At 40.0% G+C, this 26,793-nt stretch overlaps 1 protein-coding gene across 1 annotated transcript in view; it reads right to left on the bottom strand.

Annotated features, from left to right (window-relative positions):
• The window catches only part of SVEP1 (sushi, von Willebrand factor type A, EGF and pentraxin domain containing 1), a 101,033-nt gene that overhangs the window by 66,951 nt on the left and 7,289 nt on the right, over nucleotides 1-26,793 (bottom strand). The window contains exons 3-6 of the mRNA XM_084305623.1: nucleotides 10,020-10,178; nucleotides 9,597-9,776; nucleotides 5,400-5,579; nucleotides 552-749 (exon numbers count right to left, since the gene is read on the bottom strand). Coding sequence (XP_084161749.1) covers nucleotides 552-749; nucleotides 5,400-5,579; nucleotides 9,597-9,776; nucleotides 10,020-10,178 — 717 coding nt within the window. The remainder of the gene's footprint in view (nucleotides 1-551; nucleotides 750-5,399; nucleotides 5,580-9,596; nucleotides 9,777-10,019; nucleotides 10,179-26,793) is intronic.

Genomic DNA, 26,793 nt, shown 5'->3' with positions numbered 1-26,793 from the left:
TATTACTGAGGACACGTCTACAGCTGTAGTCAGGTCAGAGCCAACTGAAAAGAAGCATCCTTCCATACCCTGTGTATCAGCCAGGACTTGCACAGTCAGTACAGGTCTGCTCAGACTACAGTGCTTACATAAATCTGTGCTAAATCACTGGAAGCATTACTGTTACTGCTGTTTTAATAGGAGTGTGGGTTCCACTCTGACTATGTTTAAGCTAAGATCTTTCACTTTTACTTTGAAATTTCAAATTTATCTTCACATCAGGCCTTTTAGCGGGCAGTGTCCCCACACCTCATCCTTCTTGTACTTCTCATCCAAGGAGTGACAGCCAACAATGAACGCTTTTAAGAATGCACTTAAGCAAACTTTGTATTTCACATTAGTATTACTAACTCAAGTAAATTTGAGAACCAAGCTATAATGGTATGGACAACACTTCTTACATACTGCTTAAATCATGCTTTCCCCAGTTCAAATCTGTCTTTTCTCAGCTATTCCTGTTTCCCTTCAATTCTGCGCATGTGTACACAGAAGTATTTTGTGCTGGTCTCTACCTTTACAATGAGCCTCCTGGATGTTTGCACTCCATCTCCCAAATGAAATGCACCTTAGTTCTTCTCTAGCTCCAGACAAGAGGAATCCTTGGGGACAGCTCAGTTGGCACACAGTCCCAGAAACAGCTGGTTCCAGCCCACATCTTGGAGGGAAAACTGTTATTCCTGCTGGTTTCTGGAAGGTGGGGCAACGCATTTCTACAAGAGACCATTAAGACATATCTTTTAACTGACATATGTAAAAAAGTACATTCCAACAAATCTGCAAATTAAGTCATATGGCAACTCAGAGGGAACACAAAACATACAGACCTTTAATTCACGAGTCTGCATGCACTGTGAGTGTATAAAACAGTAGAAACTACTCAAATTCTGTATTCCAGTGCTTACTGAAGTAAACAGCATCCAGGACACCAGGTCCTGTTAGAGCAGGTACAGAGGAGGACCACGAAGACAATCAGAGGGCTGGAACTTTTCCTGTAAAGACAGGCTGAGGGAGTTGGGATCCAGCCTGGAGAAGAGAAAGCTCTGAGGAGGCCTTAGAGAGGCCTTCCAGTGCCTAAAGGGGGCCTACAGTAGAGCTGGGGAGGGACTCTTTGTCAGGGGGTATAGGTGCAGGACAAGAGGGAATGGCTTTCAACTAAAAGAGAGTAGATTTAGATTAGAAATAAGGAAGGAATGCTTCACGATAAAGGTGATAAGACACTTGGACAGGCTGCCCTGAGAAGCTGTGGATGCCCCATCCCTGGAAGTGTTCAAGGCCAGGCTGGATGGGGCCTTGGGCACCCTGATCTAGAAATGTCCCTGCCCACGTCATGAGGGTTGGATGAGGTGAGGTTTAGGGTTCTTTCCAACCCAATCCATGCTATGATTCTGTGTTTCTATGATTTTCCTGCTTATGCTTTTCAGTGAGACACAAAGATATTCTTCATGTGGCTCCACTATATTTCGCTCTCCCTCCCCCCCAGCCACCTTTTTTTTTTAAACAACTTGATCTTTCATGATTACTTTGAAGTTGCATTCCCTTGCTTTCTATGGAAATCAGCTCTTTCGAGCAATGGTCTTGCATTTGTTGCCTTCTTGTACAGCTTTTACATTAAATGAAATAATGTAAATAAGGATGAGAGACAGAAAAGGACACCATGCCATGAGCTGACCTGAGATCAGAGATATGGCATGTGATTTTGCCTACTGTACTTCAAACTGAGTGAAGCTAGGATTGGTCTTGACTGTGTTCAGACCCAGATGCAAAGATTGAGGGTAACAATAAAAGGCAGCTGAACATCCCTCCAATGTTAAGAAGGGATGATGATTGCTTTGAGGCTTAGAATTGAGGTTTTGAACTGTTTTGTAACTAGAATTCAATACAAAATCTGAAGAATATTTGCACTGAAGTGTAAACTTCCAAACAATGCAATGTATGTAAACATGTCCAATTCTCACAGCCTTGTTCAGTTTTGAGCTGTTGTTTTTACCATGTGAGACAAGGAGTATTATTTTTACTTCAAACATGCAGTCATTAACAAACAGGACAAAAATGTTTATCACATTAATTCCGATAAGAAGACTTTCAGGAGTGATTCTTCCAACAGGTAATGAACAAAGACACAAGAAAAATGCTTCATTGACTATAGCAAATGAGAAGAACTGTAACTCTTTAGCTATTTGGTGAAGAAAGCAGGAAAGTTTCTACACAAAGGCACACACACAGAACAAAACAACACAGCTACAGAAGGCAAAGCTCTGTTCATCTCTTAGCGATGGTTTAATGACACAGAAGTGATTCACATTCAAAACAGTACATATCCTTTTTCTTTCCCAAAGAAGGGGCATATATTCTCCCCATATATGCAGCAGTCACTGAAAACTGGTTCTTCTGCATGAAACAAATCTTAAATACTCTAAGCATTTTAAGTATTTCCTGTCCTCTAAACTCGCAATACTGAAAATGTGTCTAAGTCTAAGCAATTAATAACTGCAACAGGCTGCAGCTTCAGAACAGATATTTCAACAGGCTGCAAAGATTGTAAATGTTAACACATTCACTGCAGGTAGATGCTTTTGGCTGTGAAATGCAGAACAACTCCATCAGAAAAAAAATAAAATCTAATCTTTGGTTGGTCACCATGGAAGGATACTGACAAATAGAAGAAAGATCACGAACTGGAAAAAAACAATGTCTGAAAGGACAAGCTAAAAGCATTAAGATGAATGGTACTCAGGGAATAAGTAGAAGCAAGGCTGTAAAAGGCACAGTGTAGGAAAAAGAAAACTACAGCTCTTGGCTAAGTGGTAACAGTCCTGATAAAGATGTTTCCAAGTGTACTAGCAAGACCCTAGCAGAGCACAATCCTGAAATAACAAAGTTTCAGGATAACCTTTGGCATATCTAGCCACAGGGAATCTGTTTAAAGTGGGACAGGTTTTTACCAGAAACAAACAAACAAACAAACAAATAAGCTGTATTATTGTTGTTTGGCTTTTTTATTTGTGCTCAGTTACATGGTCTGATAAAGCTGACCAGGAAGTCCGGACTCTGAGGAACAGAGTGATGGTATCTTTCAGGGTCACTTCCAACCTGGGCTGGTCTATGATTCTAAGAGACCAAGATGATTCAATACAGTAACTAACAAATAGATTACCAAGCAAATCACGCTTCCTTCCTTCAACCCCTTTACAAAGACATTTCAGGGAAAGTTATCGGTCAACCGCTATTAGAATTGTGGAGTACTAATTTTTTTAACACTAGATGGCATCAACACCCTGGATGCCATCCGGATTTTATCTTTCTTCATGGACACTTGAACAAAGCAAGGGGAACGGTATCCTGCAAAGTTCATTAATTTTAATGTGCTTAATATTAGGCCTTCATCACAGGGTGAAGAAACACAAGAACATGACTGAGGAAATATATTTTTTTCAATTTGGACAGAAGATAAAGCCTTTCCTTTTAGCAAGTATTTCGTTTTTAAGCAGTCTGTAATGTAATGCAACCTACGCAAAGCTAGCTAATTGCAAACACCATGAAAAAAAAAAAGACTTAAAAATACATGCAAATAGCAAATAAGCATTAACTTCCACTCTCTTGGAAAAAAACGTATATGAAACAGACCTCACAGAAGTGCCTGTAAACAATCCAGATTATGTGATGACACTGTGGCAATAATGTTTACAGACGGTTGTAGTACAGTCTTACAGAGTTAACTTTTAAATATGGTAAACTTTGCATTGATGTCCACTCAAACTGGAAAGCACTCAGAAAAACAGCTACAAGTGTACCCTGCGATCCAAGAGATCTGTTCCAAGGCAGGAGACCGACCCTAATCCCACTTCATTTTGTCAACAGAAGGGTTGGAAATAGATAAGTTATTAACTACATATGCATAAATACACAAGGATGTTTGGTTTCTTTCATCCAGCAGATGACAAATAATAGTTAGAAACTGCTTGGATTAAAAATAAATAGGGAACACTTCTATGATAATGATGAACGTTCTGAAAATGAGTACGAAGGATACGTTTTGAAGGGGACATGCTCTTAAGAGTCTCCTCGTTTATATCTTTCTCTGAATGAAACTCCACACACCAGTACTGAGAAGGAATCTCAGGAAGCCTGATGGCAGAGGCTGTTTCTAGCTCACACGTTTCCCTCTGGGACAACCAAAGCTTACTTTTATACTGGATTTTCAGATTCAGCAAAAATAAGCCATTGCCAAGGGTAATCCGGGCACGGAAGGAAAATTGCATGGTGTGAAGAAATCTGATACAGGGAAGAGATGGATTTTAATAATCAAAATGCTAAGCTAGGAAGGATGAGTTCAACTGATGAATATAGTTAATCTTCCAATTATAATCTTCCAACAGGATTTCAAGGTCCCTTCCTTTTGAAGTTAATTGAAGTTTTTACACTGACTTCAACAGAAGAGAGATTAGGATCTCTTAATGAACTCTCCTGATAAATTAATACTTTTTGATTTTAGAACACATATCTACAGTTAGAAATTTATTCTTGTCTCAAGCAAAGTCCACATCTTTAGGACTGTAGTTCAAAAATAGTCACAGGTTCAACCCAAATTACCCTGCCAGCATTACCCTAACTGGAGCCAGGTGGCATGTACTTAACTCAAGCTTTAGTCGGCACCAGATCAGCTTTTGAAATGTTGGACTTTTAAGCTTGTGCTCTTTTTCTTGCAGTCTAACCTCAGAAGTGTTTTAGCTGCTATTTCTTCCTCTTAAGCTTCTAAGTGAATTCAGTACCTGTCAGTAGTCTCGACTGGGTACTTCAGAAATCTACAATCCTTTATTTCTCTGTGTAACTGAAAGTGTCTGAACAGCAATATATGCCTACCTACTGCTGCACATTTGGTGTGACCTCTGAATTCTGCCTTAGTGTTTTGGTTCCTAATATTTCTCAACTTATTTCCTGCTGTGAGTTCATCACAAACAACAGCCACAACTCTGTTTGGCACTCACAATGCCTGTCTGACACACCTGAGCCTTTAGCTTTAAGAGGGTAACTCAAACCTCTTTGTTCACAGTTAATCTGTGGTGTAAGTCTACAAGATGTGTGTTTCTTACAACTTATCACATCACAGTGACTCGCCAGATTCAACAACCTTTTGGCTATTGGTTGTCTGTGCTAGATCTGAATGTTAATCTTCCTGCTTATTCCATTTACAAATGGTTTCACCCCTCCCAAACTTTAAAATCTGTATGAAACACCCATAAACAAATTCTCACTCTCACCTTGGCTTCATCAGCTATTGAAATTGTTAGAGTTTCTCACTTATGACAGCACATCAGGAAAGGCTTTGCTCTGACATGAACTGAGTGCAACCAGATACCTACCCACACACTTTGGCTCCTTTGAATCCCACTGTGAGGTTCCCAGGCAGGTGAGTTTGGCATTTCCTTCTATTTCATAGCCTTCATTGCAGGTCAGTAAACATACTGTCTTATAGGAGACGTCAGCTGTTGAACAATTAATTTGACCATTTTCAGGAGCCCGAAGTTTGGGACATGTCCGAACTGCAAAGGGGGAAAAAAAAAGTTCACTCTGCAACACTGAGAACCCAGGGAGTAACTCTAGTCCTAAGGTTTTCAGGGATAGGGAAGGTACTGTTTTGTACACTAGTTACAGAAGTTGGAACAGAGTTACGGATTAGGGCTGGAACGATTGATGCCTTCCTTTTCTTGAGAGAGTGTCTTATGTAACACGTATGAGGTTAGGAACACAATTCTACACCATCCTAAATTCTGATTAAGTTAGCAAATTCGTTATCCCCAGGAAAGTTCCCAACCTTTGGAGACATTTGGCACCAGGTAACCTATTCTAGTAAAGTCTATCAGCCTCCAGGATTGCATGCAAATGCAATCCTATGGAAAATTTTGGATCTTTCTTATGTTTCTAATTCCCCAGCTGTGCCTGACAGTTTGGGAAATTCCAAACTGCCAGTCTGGTATGGGCTGAGGGCATGCCAGGGAAGAAGCTAAGAGCTTAACAGAGCAGATGGCTGTGTCCCAGTGCTTGGGAACATCCTTAGGCACTCCTTAATTTATTGATGCAGGCACTGGTAAGGCCTCGATTTATTTTCTTTATCTCCCCTTCTCCTCTTCAGCCAGTACCTGGCTCTTTCCTTTCATCCCCTTGCTACCCTCTGTACACACACACCTTTGGGGTCACCTGCGTTGAACAGCTGAGCCATACACACCCATTGACTGGACATAATTATACGATGATGATGATAATATATATACATGACAGGGTGACAGCAAGCCGAAATGAGTAGATAGATGCCTGCTGAGGTTCTACTGTACCTTTCCCCTCAACAATTCATGCCTCTCTTCTCTAACTAGCTGCTGATTTTCCAAAGCTATGGAAAACTTGTATCATTGAAAACTATCCTCAGGCAAGGCTGGAGGATACTGGTTCAAAAGTTATTAGTGGGAGAAAAGCATACATAAAGGCAAACAGTGTGGCTGATCAAAAATGTAATCAAGCAGGCTGCAGCTCCCTAAACTATTCTTTTCTCAGGACTATTTCCACAGCTTCTGTTGACCTTGCAGGCAGGGGGCAAGCTCTCACAATGTATGGCTTCAGAGCTGTGGACGGCTTCTCTGCTGCGGTAGGAATGCCAATTTTACCAAGTAAACCATCCTAGCTGCTGCTTGGTAGGAGGCAGACCACAAGCTCCTCTCCAAAGACACTTGAAAGTAAGCCAACTTGGCAACTTTCTCTCGTCTTCCCAGTAGTTGTTTACTGTGCATACTGATGAGACAAGACATGCCGGCAGCTGGACATGTGGACTGAACTGAGCATGATACTCCCTAAAACGAATAAAAGGGGAAATATGCTGACCTCTCCTTCAAATGAAATCATGTGTACAAATGGCAATAACCACAAGCCCCTCAAAGCTGAAAAAAAAAAAAAAACTCATTAAATAATGTTGTATGTGAACATAGCTATAGGAAATCTGAGTGAAAAAAAAAATCTGCAGGAATACCTAGGTATATTGGATATAAAAGAAAGAAAAAAAAGGCACTCAGATGCATCTGATACATCTTCGTATTACCACTGTCTCATCTTCACTCTTTAAAAATACTATTCCTCTCATGCACACATACAGACAGGCAGTCACTAGAGAGTGCATGAAAGAGTATAAAAAAGACCTTGAAATTTCCATCTTGCTAGTGACACTCAACACTTCTGAGCAGCTTTCTAATAAGCTGCACCTTAACTGCAGTGCAGTGAATAGGAATGACATTTTGCAGCTGAATCACATATGCTTCATGCAGAAGAGAATAGGCTTTCTCTTTCATTGTTTCTATGGAAGCATTTAGTAACCAACTTGTGGTACAAGGAAGCAAATCCTACCAAGCCCTGAAGCCCTGTGGTTATTATTGAGGAAGGCTGAATGAATTATGAGCACTGAGGAGGAGCACCTCAGCAACGTAATGTCTATGGAGAGTGCTTCCACTACTCGGTAAGCCTAGTCACCTCTTCTGACCACGCTAGCTGTACTCCCCAGTGCTCCTGCCTCCGCAGTGTTTCTGTGTTCACTTTCTTTCAGAGTTTCAGTATGGCTCTGCTGGAAACTGGGAATTGAGCCCACATTATCCTGGTTATGTTTTCATGTCTTAAAACACAAATCCATCCTCTTGTCAATTAGGCACTTTCCATGACCAGTAAAAATTTCCTTAAAGTCAGGGAAAACAACAACAAAGGTATATTCTGCTTGCGCTGTGTTTTCTCCTAATACATTTATCAGGATTACATACACACTTCATAGGGCTTTTTATCATGGGTCACAGTTAATTGCAAGACATAACTGCATAAATTGCTTTCCAATAGCACAGCAGATTTTAGTTAGCAGAGCAATTGAGGAGTGTTTAATGTCAAAATCCAAAGCAGTGAGAAGGGATTTTCCTTTAAGGTCCCGTCCTAATTTATGTGATAAAATACCCCTGGGATTAACAAGACAGCTATAAACCGTGTCTTTGATCTTGCTCCCTTCCATAGTTCGAATGAATAGAGAGTAGCAGATCCAGCACATGTAAAGGTAGGATTTTTTAATATATATATTTTTTAATTGGAAGTCTTCAGGATGATGGAGGGGCACGAGAAAGGCAAAAATATGTCCTTTCAATGTTTCAAATGAAATTGACTCAACATCAAGACAATACCTCGAAGCAGTTTTTTCCCTTACTTTTCCAAACAAAACCCCAGCTAAAGGAAGATCATGCACCTACACCCAGCAGGTGTATATTTTTAGTTGCTCTAGAAGCTTTCCCAAGTACTAGAGAGTTCCACCTGAGTAAAGACAGTGAAGATAAAGGATCCTTTATTTGTCATTGACTGCAGCTTTCTCCGCTTTTCTACACTACTGTGCAACAAAAGCTTTGACAGGCAGGAGCTATTCTCCAGTACCCAAGTCTACCTAAAGTGGTATGAATCTTCAACCCGTGTTTTGATCTCTTTGTTTTTGCCTTCTTAAGGCACCCTAGAGGTACAGGACAGCAGCTTATTTTTTATTTTAAGCTTATCCTTTCTGTCTTCTGTTACTGGAAGCTATATAAGAAGACAGTTTTCCCAGATTATCTGAAGAACAGCTCTTCAATGTAAGTAGAAGTGAACTGCTCTAAGAACGCCCCAAGGAACTGCACCTCAGATCCCTACTTTCAGAATCGTCAGTTGCTGTTTCCTTAAGGGCTGCAGTGTTGGTAGTAGCATAAAGTGCTAAAGCCTCCAAGAACCTACTCCACTTCTTCCCCAAAATTCATGGCCAGGACAAGAGTTGTAGGAGGTGATTGCTTCTCATTTACTAGATTCTGGTGTGCAGACCAATATCAAGTGTATGCAACTTGAGTTAAACATGTTAAACTATAAACTGTGGTTGTTGAGGAGATGAAGGCTGCTACTTGCTTTTTCAGGCCCTCCTTGGGGGAAATACCAGGCAGGACAGCATGAGGATGCACCTTCTTCTAAACAACCAAGAACCTCAGGCAAAAGCAAGTGATGAAAAAAAACAAACTGTCTTCCTACGTACTTGTAAGAGCTCTACAAATAAAGAATGCTTTTAAGCATGTTCTTTCCCATGTCTTCTCCCTTTCAATCTTTCTGTTTATTACTTTTCCAGCAGATGCTCCCTTACAGCAAACTCCTAGGATACTGTCAGTTGTTTCCCTGTGAAACTCCACTCAAAAATCTTCAGAGGACTACACTCAAGGCCTTCCTACTTTAATTCTTCATAAGAAGGAACTGTAAGCCAATGCCTGGCTATGTGAGAAGACTGATGGCCGTTGTAAGACACTTGTGTGGCAAGGTCTTGCTGTATGTTTGACTAACTACCTAGTAAATAATGCTCTACGTTCTCTTTTGTAGACATCCTCTTATCATTTTAGGAAGGAGGGAAACAGAATGACTGAGGTGACTCTTTCATCTAAGAGTGTCAGACCTGCACACCTAACCAGGGATCAATCAGAGTAAATCACTATTAAGAACAAACGATCCCAAAAGAAAATGACTTTTCAAGCACACATCCATACCTCTGCAAGTAGCCTCTGATCCAGACCATTGGCCATTTGGCTGACAAAGCCTGATGCTGCTTCCCACGAGATCAAATCCTGCTTTGCACCGGATCCCACAGGCCGCATTAAAGTAATTGTTGCAGACATTCTGGACAAAGTAACCATTTTCAGGGGGCTTCAGTTCAGGGCAGTGAACAACTAAATAATTAAACAACCACAACAGAGTTATCACACCAGCTGGAATGTAGCAGGCTACTGAAGGAAAACATTTTTTTTTTTCCATTTCCAATTCTAGTTGCACCTTGGTACTTCTGCTGTTTTGGAGAGACACACAAAATCTTGCATGTAATTTGACTCGTCTTTCAAAGATAAATAATGACGCTGTCCCAGAACTGCATCGTGGATTACAGGACCATTCAGTTTCTGGCTAGAAACACTTACCTTCACAGGTTTGTCCTACGACACGATATCCCTCCCGGCATGTACAGTCCTCAATGGAGGTGCTTCCTGGTGGAGAAGTATGATTCTCGTCGGGACAGGAGATGCAAGTACTGATTCCACCTGGTGAACCTTCAGGCTTGTATGTTCCTGGGGGACAAGCTGTTGAGCAAAATAAAACAAGAAGAAAAGAAGTTCAGGATACCACATTTTACAGCTTGTATTACCTCTCCAATGTGTTGCTTTACATTTTTTACATTCCTCCATCCTTCCTCATAGAGCCAGTCACTTAGGGAAGGAATGTTCTCAGCTTAAAGCCTGTAGAGTTGTACGGAGATGAACTAAAGCCCACTGAACCTGTTGAAGGTCTCTTTAATGTCTGATTGAGGACTGAGGTTAAGTCCATGAATTATCCTCTTCAACAGATGCACAGTCCCAGAAGACACCAGATTTCCACCGATAAAACCTGCACTGACCTCATGAAGACACTCCTGATTTACAGCTGTACAAAGTTACCTCGGACAAAATCCTAGCCTACAGAAGAACTACACCAAAATTTAATGCACACAAATTCTTAGCACCAAACTAGCCAAAGAAGCTCACAAATATGCCTGCCCTTGATTTACACATTATGATTTATAGATGATCTACACACTGTGCTTTCAGTAATGTATGAACCACAAACAATGAACCAATTAATCAAAGTAACTGCTCCCAGATGCTTTTCTATACATTTATATCCCATTTAACATTTGTAACTCTGTGTTACTCCAATGCACAAGCCTTAAAGAGATTTACAGATATCTTCAGAGACAGGGAAAATGCATACAGAAAAGTGACCTCTCACATGAGAATTTCAGATGGGTGGGATAAGTCTCTCTTTGTTCTGAATTCCATTATTCAGGAAATTACAATAATTATCTTTATTTATTTTACAAAACTGATGTGAGAACAGGAGAGTGACTATTTACCAGGTGCTAATAAAGTGAAGTGCTGACTGGTTAGATTGCCATTTGACACAGAACTCAAAGGTACTTGAGCTGAAAAACATATCTCCCGATGTAAAGTTCAGCAAATACTTTGAGGTTACTTACTAGTGAACCTCTCACTTCATTAATTTCATTGTCTATAAATTTTTCTAATGGGCATACGTTCACTTGCAGACTGCAGGTAAGTCAGTCTCTCATTTCCTGCCCTAAGTGCAGACACTTTTCACCGTCTGAGGAACCTCTGCATGGTACAGACAACTGGCAATGGACAGCTCCACAGCCATCAGGTGACTGAGCCTGACCATAAATGCCTTCAAGTGTCTTCTCCGTTATGTGGTAAGATGTAATCTGTCTCTAAAGTTAGTTTCTCCTGTTGAACTACATTTCCCAGATTTCAAAGATTATGGCATTATCAGTCTTGTATTTTGGTAGATATTGGACCAGCTATGTTTGTTTTGTAAACTATGTAACTATATGCTAAAATACTCTGACATTTGTCTTAGTAATGAAAACAGCATTCTGCTTTCTTGGCAACTGAAAAGGAAAAAAACAACAAAACCAACAACAACAAAAAACAGCCCCCCAAAACCAACAGAAACTCTAGCCTCCTTTTCCTCAACCCATCAAGGGAGATTCAACCATAATAAATCAAATTTTCTGAATGATGTCGTAAAGAACAACCTGTATGAACAGTTAGCACTTCTTTCCAAGAAAAGCATGGTGTTTTGCATGGCTTCCAGAGATAATATTTTTATTTCACTTTCAGAAAAATTTGCAGTTTTATTTTGAAGAAAGCAGTCATAGTGGTTACAAGTTAAGGGGTGACTATGAGCATTATAAATTGGCTTCAATGTTACAGATATGTATTTTAAATACACTTTTAAAAAAAAGTACAAAAATGCCCCAAAAGTAAAGCGTATAAATAGAAGTGACAGCTTTTCAGGAGAAAAAAGGGAAAAGTATCCAAGCAGAATTAGAGCTGGGAATTCTTAAATTTTCTTCTGGGACTTTCAGTAAAGCATTTGCAAAAAAATCCCCTTCATACAGTTCACCTGTTCTTCCCCTCAAAGACATTCCTCTTGGACAGTTACTACTCTCCTCTCTTCGGTGCAGGCATCTTCTCCTTGCATACAATGACGCGTTTATCAGCAAGAGAAAGAACTTGTCAGGGAACCTCATCTGAAGAATACAAGTGGTCCCATTTGTGACTGATCGATCGCACAGGCACCTCTCTGGGGTTGAGTAGTGCCAAATTGTACCAGAATTCTAGTTACCAGTCCGCACTCAACAACGTACCCTCTATACCCACAAAAACTGCCTGAAGATCACCTTTCTCCAGTGCTAATCTGTAAAAACAATTACATTTTTTATTAAAGGTTGCTTTCCCTTGCCAACAATACGATGGTGGAAAAAGGTTCAAAACAGTGTGTGGACGTTCCCCAGTGTAAACAAACATTGATCTGGCACCTTCAAGAATGACAAAAAAGGCAGGAATTTTAGAAATATGGAAACAATTTTAACTGTATCAGCCATTAAAGGGAGAGGACACTCATGAAATGTGCAAATATGCACATGCACATGCACGATCTTCTCAACAAAAGATTTAAGTACTGCCTAGATGGGAACCATGTTGTTCTTTGTCCAGAAGCAAGGGGAGGAACAAGAAATTGCCTTCTGTTTAATCTAATTCCCTCTTCAGACCAGAACAATGAGTACCGAGTAACAGCAGAGGATTACGTTTTTGTTACAGGAATGAAAGGCTATCTGGTAGCAGGGATTAGTGTGATAACTCAAACAGGCACACATCTTACACTTCCCAAGCACACAAAGACGGCTCACATTGAAGTTGCCATCAACAACAACCTGCTTTCAGAATATGGTGGACATTTGCCAACCATATGCATTTTCTATTGTGGTAATGTCAGCGCATTCATCTTCTCATAGGAAATGAGAACAAAATAATAAATGCTTACTGTAGCATGCCTCCTGCATTATCCTCCTCAGTTATGCTCTCCTGAGTTATACAACTAACTGAAAAAAAAAAGTAAGAAAATCCGGTACTGTTCTGTTCTGTTTTGGAATATTATACGGCATGATGACTTAGGCTACCAATGCAACACACTTTATCTCTTTATATATCAAAAAATATATTCAGTTGCATGTAGAAGAGAATCAGTAGAAAGCAACTATGACATAGGCTTGCTAGAAACAAAAACCTACAGGGCAGGCATAAAAACATTTCAGTCAATGGAGGTGCACGGACAGTACAAAGATATGTGAAGGCATTGTGTGAAGCTGAACAATGGATGTGGAAGGTTTGGGAAATCCTCAAAAAATCAAAAGACAGATTTTCAAATTCAGTAGGAACTCTGCTCTGCCTGTATACAATAATGACTAGTTTGATGTTTTAATCTTCAAGCACGAATTTAACACTGTAAAAGTGACTACATAGAACGAGGTACGTTTCAGAGCTTCACTGATCACTTAACATGAAGATCTAGTTTGGCTTTTTTTAAGCAGTGAATACTAAAACCAGAGACAAACTTAAGCCAACTGATACTGAACCCACAGAGTGGCAAGAAGACTCCAGCCAGGGTTTAAGCAGGTAGAGATCATATATTAAAGGGTCACAGTCTGTGACATGGGGTCATGATTCTTCCTCTGAATGTATGAGTAAAAATTTGAAGTGCAAATAATTTTGCCTTAAAAATGTAAATCTTTTAAAATCCTGGGAGAGCAGGCAAGCTCAATTTATTCTCCAATTATGCTAGTATGTCTAAGTCACTGAAATGGAATTATTCTTGATTTATCCCAGTGTAAGAGAGAGGAGAGTCAAACTCCAGGTATTTGAAAGATTAATTTGAGGGATTTCATATTTTTCTCAATGCATAATTTCTTCCACTAACTACATTTAGTAAGTAATCTCTGGCTTGAGCTGTTTTTTCCACCCTTCATGCTAATGAAGGATCCGATTAAGGATTTATCTTCAGCAGGATACGGCAGGAATCAGCCAGGCTATATCCTGCTCTCTCCCACATCAACCTGAGCTCTATTTGTATACACTATTGCTCTATTTTCTATATACTGTACTGACTGTAGTTGTAGTTCTCATTTTTCCCTGCATATGTAAAGCTTAAATGAAATGATACTCCGATGCAAATCACAAACACAAAAATGACTTTAGCTTAATCCCCGAACTTCCTAAGTGAAGAAAGCAAACCTAGTTTTCCAGTTCCATTGGTTGTATGCCACTGTAATTACTTTTATGACACTGTTTATACGGATAAGTATGAAGCGTAATGAAGTGCGGAATCAGCCCCAGAGTCAGAGTATACCATGAACATCTATTTTGATTTTGTTCTGCTGCTGTCTAATAAAAGTAATGCAATCATATGTCACAGGATCTCTCAACAGTGATTGCTGGATGTTTATACGATTTTTTTCCTGTTTCCTCCATTTTTGTTACTGAACGTACATAGACAGGAGATTTTTGGTTATGCGGACCTTTGTCCTGGCACACAATGTCTTGCATTTTTATTCGTTTTTTGGAAGCTACAGGGAAAATCCACTGTGTGCCTAGAATTACTTTTAATTACAGTCCACAACACCAGGACAACCTAAAACTCAAATACGCCTTTGGAGGAGAAGAACTTCAGCCTGAGCATGTGGGCTACCCCTCACTGCTTTACCTAATCTAAGATTCTTGTGCCCTGGTGATATCAAAATGAACATGAAAATTAAAAAAATTGTCACCTTGACTTTCGCTTACGAAATAAGTACTGTGGTAGCAATATTTGACATCATTTATTTTTTAAACTTGGGTAGCATGATAGGGCCTCACTATAAAGCTTAGTTATTTTACTAAATAAAAGTCAAAACTTTCATGAAGAAGCAAGTATAAAGAATTCACAGTGTATCATCATGTGCTGAATCTTTCCACACTGGTATCTTCATCTCTCATCACGACTAAGTACTGTCTGACCCAGGCACAACCTCCATTAGAAGAAACAATGGGAACGAAGGGCTGTATGTCCCTTGACAATGGCCTGCCAAATAAAATATGCTTTACTAGGAAACACATGGCGTCAGCTTAAGGCGGACAATGAAGGAAGGAGGTGCCTAGGGCTGCAATTCAACCTGCGTGGAGCGAATGGAGATCCCTGTTTCACACCAAACAGAATTCCTGATGCTTTCCCACCACCTGCTGCTGCAGCACATCAGGTGTGGGATGTCTCACTGGACCAACACGTAGTGCTACCTGGCCCTCCATCCGTCCTCCAAAAACCATTCTGCTGCTGCTGCATTTTTGAGTGGCTCCTGCAAAGGGAGAACATGCATAACAAGGGAGGCATATGATGGGAGCCTTGATGGCACAGAACTCCCCAGTCCCCTGCCTTTTCCATATGTTTTGCAGTAATCTTTCTTGCCTGCTCTTGTAACCAAAGTATTCTGCAAACTCAGGGCACCAATGGCCAGAGATGTTGTCATTTTCAGGTCCGTTCTACTAAACCAAACAATAAACTAGGGTTGTGGATTTCTTTCCTTGTATTCAAAAATGTTTAGTTGGGCTACTATAAAAACAGACTTCTCTGGACATTGAAATGTACCTCTCTGAACCTGTATACTACGATCTTTAAGCTTGCTTCTCAAAGACTTACCATACCCTGCATCCCTGTCTTGGAGACTGGTCCTAGAAGTTGCAGCTTTTGTTTGTTTGTTTGTTTGTTTTTTCCTTTTTTCTTTTTTAAAATCTTCTGTAAGAAAGGTACGTCAGATCAGGCACTTTGTGCCCACGAAGTGCATTTGGAAAGCTAATGAGTAATAAAAAATTGAAACCTTTGGCAGATACTGTAATCCACTGTTCTGCATTTTGCAACACGTATGATGTCAAAAAAGGAAAAAAAAAAAAAAAAGAGCCAGTAGCATGCTAGTATTACAAGAAATATGCAAGGAAGTGGCTTTAGTTAAACATTTGACATGTATGGCTTGTACAAAGACTGCAAAAGAAAACCTTGTGCTTACCTTTAAGTGTAGGGATCAGAAAAGGATTTCTACTAAGTCTCAGTGTGTTCTCCAGCTCTAATACCTCCTGTTATCCTCAGCATGTGCTCTGCATTAATTTCAGACAGCTCTGAACCTGCTCATCCATCTGCTCTTTGTCAGTATTCCTTACACATCTCTTCTCATAGCAATGTGATTAGCAATTTAACAAGCTAGATGTCTTCTCTGTTCTCATTTGATGTATTTTGCTCCATCTCTTTATAAGATTTACAAATTTCCTCTCATTGAGGGAAGCAGGCTGAATCAAGTCCAAAGTTCAGCTACTTTTACACATCATACACAGGGAGCAGACAAGTTCACCCAAACCTTTTAATTGAGTTTAAGAGACATCAGAAATGCAATACTGCACTACCAAGTAGGCTGCAGCATCTGGAATGAAACTTTGTGATGATCTAGCTCTAGATCTTCAAGCACTTCAAACAACCCTAACAAAGTTTCATCAGAAGTAACGTGTTCACAATAAAAATGAGAGTCTTGGATCCTCTCCCATAGGGCAAGAGAACTGGAAAGGCGCCTAAAAGAAAATGCAGTCCCTTGGGCTAGCATCCCATCTCAGCACCCCGACCATACAGAGCATGGGGGAATAATCTCCCTACTGAAGAATGAAAGCTCAAGAGCGATAGCACCTTGTAAAAGTTATGACGCTTACAAGGATCTACTTTCACAGGAAAGTCTGGCCCTGGGCCACAACAGTGCTGAGCATTCCTGCGTAGGCTCAGGGTGAGCGTATTTAGATAGGATTACCTCAAAGCAATGTTTCTAACTGCAAAATATCCTACTGTAATATGAGTAGTACTGAGAACATCTAGAAAATCCATTCTCATCCAGTTTAAAGACATTTTTAGATCAGAACAATTATCGTAAGTCAAAAGCATAGTGAGTGTCTTAAGTAAATTCATATTTGAAGAATACATGTGCATTGCAAGGACACAGCTATTAAAAGTGTTTTAAAACGTTTTACGATCATAAAAATAAAACTGATTCCCTCCAAAGTTAAAAATAAAGACTACCATATATACAGTAACAGTAACTTAGTTGTCTCAAAGCATGTGGCTTAGCCAGGAATACAAAAGAAAATCTTGATTCTGCCTTGCAACTTATCTTCAAAAAGAAGCCTACTTGTGCTTCATTCAAGCTACAAGTTCTCCAGATATATGAGACAACTTGTGCAATCTATGTAATTTTGCAAGAAATTCCATTTCACACACTTTCACAACAGAAAAGTCCATTTAATCTTTTTGGGAAACACTAGAACACTAGTGCATAGACACACTGCTGTGGTTTCTACAAACCCGTTCAGCAATGCAGGGTGCATTAACAGTCACTAATCAGCATGTGACATAACCTGTACTGAGGCAGCTCTGCTTTAGCTGTGGTAGAAGACAGCCTGCATTTAGTGAAGGGCCAAACCAAAACAATCTACAGAAGCAGAACTGTGAGCCTAAGCTTACAGAGGTAAGGTAAAGTTAATGGTGAAGCTTAGGAACTTTGCTGGTTAACTACAAACAGAAATGGCATTCATGTGCTAAAATAAAGCTCTTTTGGTCGAGATCTGAGTGGCATTTTAGACAGTTGTCACAAGTTTGCCATTTGTATAGACATCAAAGAAGTAGTCTTGGTGATGCATTTGGAGAGCACACACAAAGCCAAGTATGAATGTACCTATGAGGTATGGGTATCAGACCATGCCAGCTTCTGACTTACAGAACGTGGACACTGATCTATGTCCTTATGCCCCTGCACATTTCTAACACGTATCATGATAAAAGCGAACAACAAACCCCAGAAGTACTAAAAAGTTGCTGGCAAACTGAATCAGTTGATTGTGTAAAGTTTACCATGTGAATTATTTATGAAATCATTTCTGTGCAAGTGATAATTTTGTGTCCAAAACTCTGCACACAATCAAACTTAAAAAGGGAGATAATAGCAGGTCTGAAAATGATTCACTCAGAACAGAGGCCTCTCTGGACATGGTCTTCACATAATCACAGACACACATTCCTCAGTAAAACTTTATCACTGCTGATGTGAGAGCACAGGCTACTGTAAGTGCCTGTTCTAAGTGCCCTGGTCTCTGGATAGCTTCCTACTATTTAAATTAATAAACATTGAAAAGGAACATTATCCTCCTGTCCTGGGTGCACTTATTTGCCATTTTGACGCATGTGCTATGAAGTTGTACCTTTGCTTTTCCAAGCTGTAAAGAAGTACAAACCAGCTGAAGTAAAGCAGGTTCTGTTAAAGGAAGAAGAAAAAAAACAAACAAGCAACAACAACAAAAAAATCACCACCACCACCACCAATAAAAACACACACACACACAAACAAACAAACAAAAAACCCCACATTTTATTTAATTTCTGCTACAAACAGGTGAGCAAATAACTGTTTCAGAGATGTAATAAATGTCTGGTTTGAAGGCACTGGAAGCCCAGTTCTTCCTAGGCTTGGTCTACCCATTAGACAATATATCAAATAAATCCTCTCTTCACTTTTTTGACAGAAAGGGTTTTGGGCCAGAAGGCAAAAAGGGATGACCAAGATACACTTGCAGATGGGGATTAAAATCAGATGCAGGGAGAAAAGTCACTCCATATTTTTGTTACCTTTCCTTGTCATTGTACCAATAAATTTATCAATCTATCACTTCCCTAATAAGGATTAATAAACAGGTATTAGGTGCCCAAAGGACCAAAATTAGGCTTAGACCAAACCCCGAGTGATAGTGGAAATATCAGAGCAGTGAAAAAGCTCTGCCTGGGATGCGTTACATTCTGCTCCGTTAACTTCTGCATGAGAAACACGCTGGAAAGCACGAAATAGTCCTCCTTTATGCACAACTGGGAAGAGGGAGCACTTGGAAACGGAGAAGCCTGACCTGGGGCTGGGGAAAAAAAAATGTTTCCTTAACAACTCCTGATGTGCTATACCCAGAAGAAGCTGAACCAAGCATCCACTCCAGTGCCTGCGGCTCGTGGGACATGCTGAAATCATCGCAGCTCAGCCAGCACTTGCTCAGCACAGCCTACGCTTTCTTCCAGAAGCAGAGAGCAAGAGTCTCATGTTACACGTTACAGGGCTAAACCAACAGATCACCTTCTCCCGGGATTTCTGAAAGGTAATTTTAACTAAAATAAGGGCTTGGGATTTAGACGCTGACAAAACATGCACCCCGGGCTTCCCAGAGCCGGTGTCTTTCTGTAGTGAAGAACACCCCTCGTGGTTAAAGATCCATTTCCACCGTGTTCACCTCCTGACAGTTTTGTGTTCAGTTATTCTTCAGACTTAAGAGGATGATTAAAATATGACTGCTCAAACTGAACAAGCCAACTGGCTTTCCTGAGAGCTGCAAGCTGCATAAGGAACCCAAGAGGAGCCAGAGACACCAAGTCCTCAGCTTTTCTCCTCATACAGGCAGAAATCACAAATTTGCTTCACAGTAAAATATATTAACAGAATCCTGTGTAGTCCTGGGTTGTTTTACTCATCCAGTGTGAAATGCTCCCCTGTTGCTGTTGTCTCCAACACCACTCCCAGCAGTTGTTGCTGCATGTGATCATCAAGGAAAAAAAAAAAAAAGACACCTATTTCTGTCTCCTTTGTCTGAAGATCAGAGTAGCTCCAGCTGCTGAATCACAGATGGGGAATGTAGCAAGTAAAAGTTATTATAAACAGGAAAGTGAAGCCATTTCTGCCCAGACCTTCAATAAAGTGTCACTACTACATTAGGTGCCAAATTTGGCTTGTTTTCTACATCCCTTATTTTTATCATTTAAATACACTTTTCAACAACAGCGATTATACTCCTATTAAGTAACATTTCTGAGCAGAGAAGATACAGCACGTGACTGTGCAGATGGAGAACATATGTCACTATTTCCATGTTTATTTACTTAGCAGCCCAGGGTGAGAGTCAGACAGCTTTTGGTTAACTCAAGAGAACTGAAGCACATGCAATGGCTCAGGCCAATAATCAGACAATAAAAAGTGATGTTTTTGCCAATTTTTTTTTCCACATATTGTGAAACAAACCCAGCTATCCCTGTGTAGAGTTCAGCAAAGTGCCGTACCCCTAATGTTAGAGTTTCTACTTAATTCCTGGAATTATTACCGGTACCCGTGATTTACTGTGAAAAATACTATAAATTCCATTGACCAATTTTCGTGCAAAACGCTTATGGACCCCCTGAATTCTTTCAAAATGATCTGAACTATGTAGATCAAAACAGAGTCTTGTTTATGGAACATGACAGTGCTAAGAGAACAACTACATAACTTTGTATTAACTGCTGCTTCCTCAGAAGATATTCAGAGAAAAAAGAAGTCTTTTCATCCCATTTTGCCTATTTTTCCTTGTCCCTCTCCACTCTTATTTCTATATGAGATAGGAAGGAAGTTCTTCCTTAAGGATGGATCTGACCCTTGCTGAAGCATTTGAACTGAAGAATTGTGTTTTAAGCACTTGGTCGCGTGCCCCACCAGCCAACTACACTTTACTACCAACCACAAAAGCTATGGCAAAAAAAAATATTGTTGCAGTGTGTTGCACAACCACATACACAGCCTCAGCAATCAATCTTAACAAAGCTCTGTTCTGTCAAGAACCTTCACAAAGCCACTTCTGACCACCAACTTTGCTTTTCCTCCCTAACCAGCACTTGCCTGGTCTCTGTCCCTTAGCCCCTCCAGAAAAATGTAACCCTCTGCAATGTAGGAGTTCTCCCATAAAGCAGAAATCCCTGGATAGTGAGTTTATGTGTTTGTAAGATCCCTTCTTGCCATCAGAGCTAACCAAACACGTGCTGAAGCAGCAACCTGTAACATCTGGAGGCTTTGCTGAAGTGCAGTTGTTTAAAAGAGCCTGACACAGCCTGTGGCTGCTGCCAGAAGAGGAGCAGCCAACAATGAGATTCTTTCAAGAACTGCCTGGTACTCAGTCTGTCTGTGCCTGAAAGTGAAACTGTGCTCTGTATCCTACTTATCCAGCCTCTTCACTGTTTCAAGAGTGTTTTTACCACCTTGAGGAAGTAGAATCACTGGTTCCCTTTCTAAAGGACAGCAAGGTCCAATGTACATTCTGGGAGGAAAAAGGTCTGCCATGCTTCTGGTCATACCTTCCTTACTAATTGCATGCTCTTTTTTGATAACTTTTGCCACAAACAAGGTTATCTGCACATTGGTGAACAAGAATTCTTAACTGCAATCTGAAGCAAAAAGAGAAAAAAAAAAGGCATAAGCATGATTACTTTGCTGCTTACTGGACCTAATCGACTTATGATTATTACACCACTGACTGTAAGCCGCAAGATCTACTTCTAAACAGCATTTGATTTTAATTAGACAAGTTCACATAATAATCAATGCTATCCAAAAATATCCTGTTGTTTTTTATGAGTTGAAGCCAAGTGTTCTGCACTAACGTCTTGCACTTCTGCTGCACATGAACGACTGAGGGATCTAAGTGACAGACAGCAAACTTCTTCTCTGGCCTAGGGATGCATAAAGCACTGCACCTTCTATTTCAACATGGGAAGCTTCCCTAAAGAGACCCTAAAAGTAATGAGAATAAATCAATTCCTAACATCACTGGAGGCGAATTTTAAGACCTTACAGACAGTTTTGTGAATGAAGTATCACATTACAGATTTTGGACGTGTTACCTTTAATACTTGCCTGTATTTCAGTCTCAGGGGAAAAAAACAGACAAGTAACTGCTGTAATCCATCACCTACATCTTGAGGGACAGGTAGTAAAGAGAAGTAGGGGGACAAGAAGACAGTAAGGGGTTCTACACAAACCCTTTGGGCACCATGGCTAGGACTGCCATTACAGTGCACAAGTATGGAAAGGAGCATCCCTGACATGTACTAGAAGAGACAGGAATAGAAGTAACCCCCAGCTACCTAATATACTTCAGTTTCATTAAAGGGATGTTGTCAGAGGTGTAAAAGTCAGTGACTCCATGTGATAAGAACGGAAGACCAAAAGGAACACCAGCTCAACTATACGTAGCTCTTCTGATGTACATCCATGAGGTATAGGAAATTTTCCTTAGGTTCTGTGTTGACACCAAGACAGAATAAGGCTATCCAGCCTACCACACTCCTTGTACTTAAAAAAATCCAATCCTGTGAGCTGAGTTACTCAAAAGAGCAATTTCTGAAGCACCTCATGCTCTGGGCTTGTCTTCTATGGTGTTAAAGTACTGCAGCAGACCAAAGTTCACAGGCCTATGCAGGCTTCACAGGATGTTCTGCAGGCAGCAGATGGGCACGGCATGAAATGAGGGTCAGGAAGATAAAACATAGTAAGAGGCCAACACTTTCATACAGAGCTCCAAGGGTTTTTATGCAGACATTAAACTCAGAATATAAATACATGTCTTTAAATTAATGTGACATAAGGTGTTCCCAGTCCACAAAGGCGTAGATGTTTCCTTGTTCCAGTTGAATGCTGATGTTTCCTATCTCTCCCTAGATAGTTTTTAATACCACCTGTGCGTATTTCAAGATAAGAGTTTTTCTGGGGGAGCACAGTAAGAATGTCATAAGCACTCTTTTGCCATAAAACCATGAAAAACGTAGCTGAAGGGAAGCCTGAATTCAGGATTGGGAACATTACACTGTGCACTGTTCTGTGAAGCACTCAACCAGCACACAGACTGGAACTAATAGCAATAATTGCTGTGAAAAAAAAGAACATGTGGAATTAACAGCCACAGTGTAGGAAAGTTCTCATACTTTATCTTCTGGTATTCTTGTTTGAGTAACAAACTGTAACCCACAAGGAGATGGAAGCTTTGCATGGGTGTTTACTACGGCATTTACAAGGGAACATCCTTTGTTTGAACTTCATGGGCCTAAGATCCACTTATTTTTTAGCTGTCCTCATAATGTTTCTTTTGCTGTCATGGAAAAAAAAAAAAAGAAAAAAGAAGGAAAAAAAAAAACACACAAAAAAAACAATGGTAGATTTTCCTCATGGCCAGGAGAAGGAGACAGATCTTCGTTATTACAAGGGGTGCAGCTTTGCACAGAATCAGTGCAGCTGCACACACCTACACAGATGGAGATTTTGTCAGTCTTATACACTTGACACTAATGAGTAACTGTAATGTAGTGCTTGATGATTTTTTTCTTCAAACTCGTCAGTTTCAGACTCTAAATAAATCACGTAACTACAATCAGATTATATAGTTAACTAAACTTCTATAAAAATAATCTTGCTCAACTTAACACCCCATATACACTAAAAAATACCTTCATCATTCTTCTCATTTTTATGAAGGTGAATAACAGAGGAAAATGCTTCCTAATTTTAAAAAATTCAGACTGGGGGAAAAAAAATCAAGTGTTCAAACTACCTTCAGATGTGATCCCTACTAAAACATCTGCATTGGAAGTGTGAGCTGCTGGTCTGGCTTTGTTTTGCGTGGTAACAAATTAAACCCAAGGGTTTTGGCCTGAAGAGGTTCCCACTTCTGTGGAGAGTCCTGATCTTTGTTTTCATCAAAACACCAACAAAACCAGGAGAAACCAGTTTCCTGTTTGATGAAACTGATCTGTGTTGCTGCTTTCGTGTTCCCCAGAGGCCCTGTCACACTCCTGCATGCAGTCAGCACTGCTTCTGGGTGGGAAGGTTGGGTCATCTGCAGCGGGTTTTGGGGTGACGGAAGAAAACAAAGCAGCTTACAAGACAGCAGACCAAACTTCCCATCTGTTATTGGCTGCTGATTTTCTGACAGACCAATTAAGCCTATGAAGTGTCTGCAACCTATTTGCCCTAATTCTGCTCCAAGTTAAGTGGGTTTTTACCCCTTTTTATCCTAGAGTTTTTTGCAGCACACTCTTCTTGCTGCCAGCTGCCTTTGTTGGAGTAGAACCAGAGCATGGCTGAAGGAACAGACAATGTGTGCAATGGGAAGAAGGCAGAAGCACAGCTGTGGAAGACATAGACAGAGGATTTCTTCCCTGGAAGTGGTTGTGAAATGAGTTGAGGAACCTGCCAGATAACTTTCCACAGAGACACAGAGCCATTGGGGCAGGCCTGAACAGGAGAGGCAAGAGAAAAGCCATCCCATCTCTTCTTTCCACCAACTTTCTTCTCTTATGATGGTGGTACTCAGATGCAGAGAAGACAGTGGGAGGAATGTCTCTACCACTTTTTGGGTAAATATCCCCCGAAAGACTTTGTTTATGTCAAAATCTGCAAAAAATGATTTATTTAGCTGTGTGTTATCACTTTATGAGCTTTGTGCAGCTTTGCTTTTATATTTTCTTTTTCCTGTTAGCTGCAACTGGGTAACTCCAGAGCAATTATCAGAAGACCATTTCTGAATACTTGCACAATGATTTGAACTACGTTTTAGACAATATATGAGCTTAATACTGCAAGAGAAGTAGAAAATATTGCTTAAAATGCTACAAGGAATAGTGCTTGTTGTTACAGAATACTTTTCAATATTCACTGGCCTAGGTACGGTGAACATCAATCACAGTGCAAGTCAAGACAAGGATTTAAAAATAAAATGAAAATATTCCCACACTCCATGTTCTATTGGAAACTCATTCTGAGAGCTAAATGTCAAATTCATTTGACCAAGTAACAAACACACCATATGCAATTCAACCAACTTCAGATCCGGAGACACAGAGACTGCCCGATTTTGTCACAGTAACAGTTCTATGTTCTAGTCTGGTTAAGTGAATCAGTTTTGGTAAGGCTTTTCCAGAGCAACTTAAAGATGCTAGGAATCCTGACACCTTGTCACAACCTCATAGGTACAAAAACTAAGGCTAGATCTCATGAGTAACTTGTAGCACAATTAAGTCCTGGTAATGTTCCAAGTACTTAAAAGTTGATGCTTCGGAGCCCATTTAACCTAGGATTTTTTCCCACCATAAAATCTCCAACAGTGAACAGTGTAAAATCAGAGTGGAGGTAAGACAGCCTGCTTTTTATACTGTCTAGGGACTCATGGCCATGCCTAGGCTTAACACTAAAGCTTTTACAGTCTTTTAACTAAAGGATAAAGCTACCTGTGAAGTATTTACACTTTGGAGCCTTCATTGTGACAGCCACCTGTATTGGTTATACTGTGGCGAGAGGACAGCTCAGGCACTCCAGAAGCAGCCTAAGCTGGGGCAGCACAGAAAGCTGGAGTCTATTTCTATAACGTGTCTATTCAGAGCATGGCTTCTGCTCTTCCCAAGCCCTACATATGGCAGCTTTTTCTCCTCTAATTGCATGTAAAACTTTGGCCAGAGATTTTATTTGCATGACATTCTGAGGTGACCAGGACAAGCCACTTCCAAGGTAAGAAAAATAAGGGAAAATTGTGCATTGCTTCCCAATTTTCTGCCACATGTATTTCAGAAATATCTCCATACTCAATACAAAAGAGTCTGTTTTGAATTTGAAACTTGTTTTCTAATGCCTCAGATGACAACTAGTTGGAAAGGTTGATACATTTTTAATGTTGTATGAAGACTTAGAAATTACCTCTGTTTTTCTGGTCTGTACAAGCCAAAATTCAGTTGGGGGTTTCACCTTTACCCTACAACTTCACATTTAAAGAATTCCCTCAGAAACAAAGAAAACTTTAAAGTTGGTGGGTTTTGCTTAGTTTTAGGGTTGTGTTTCTTTCCTACTGTTCAGTTGGAAGTGCAAAGGAAACAAGCTACGTGGTGCAGAATTAGAAAAATTATGTACCAATTAATCACCATTATCCACACTAGCTATCGTGTTACTTAAAATTTTTACTTTTGCAAAACAAGATTTATATAAGTTGGTACCTAAGACCTAGGGATGAAGAAAAAAATAAGTCACCCACTTCTACGGACTCAGTCCCAAACTCATTAACATTACTGGAAATAATCCTAATTAATTTCAATAAGTTTATTAAAACTGAACATGGATAAAATGCACCCGTAGCTGCACAGGTTACTTGTTTCACTCAAAAACCTTGTATCAAATTGATCAAGGAAAGCGCCCTTTTTACACAGTCATTGGTTAGATGTTAAAATTTTCCCATTTCTACAGTGGGTTGGAAAGCTCACTGTCTAACTTAAGTGTTAAAGAGTTTTTCTGGTGGACTGAATCTGGGTTAAAATTCCAAATTTTTGCTACTGTTTGCCTTCAAAGACATGGGGAAAGCAGATCAAAGGTTTTTTACTACTATAAGAATTAAATAATTGACAATAATAATTGACTTTATAATTGACAAAACCTGTTATCACTTCATACCTACTGTGTTTTATGAACCTTTACTGTATCTCTGCAGAAGGACTGAATTCAATAAAAGAAGCTTCCACTGCCCTACATTCATGATGCAGGTTGTACAGGTCAGAAATAAACTAGTTTGGTGCTGGAATCCATGTAAAATGCAAACCTACTCTACCATCATGCAAGACACTATTCATCTTTGTTGGAGTCACTCCTACAAAAGAAGCCCCTCCTGACAAGAATTTACTGCTGTAATGCTTTTAAATTACCTAACCAAAGTACTGTATCTCCATTGTGTGCTCCATTCTGAGAAATCTTAGAAGATTTCAATCCTTTCATCCTCAGCCTTTGCTTTGTACCATACCAAGCAGGAGAATCTGCATTTGAATTTCCAAAAGCAAAGCAGGAAATATTGGACTTCAGGGGCAAAAAAATTGAGAAAGAAGATGTTAATGTTAAAAATTCTAAAGAGCATGACTGCATGCTTCCAGATTTATCTT

Source organism: Netta rufina, assembly GCF_964035555.1.
Source record: "Netta rufina genome assembly, chromosome: Z".
Classification (NCBI taxonomy): Eukaryota; Metazoa; Chordata; class Aves; order Anseriformes; family Anatidae; genus Netta; species Netta rufina.
The sequence above is the reverse complement of the archived record's forward strand: the minus strand, read 5'-3'. Positions and strand labels throughout refer to the sequence as shown.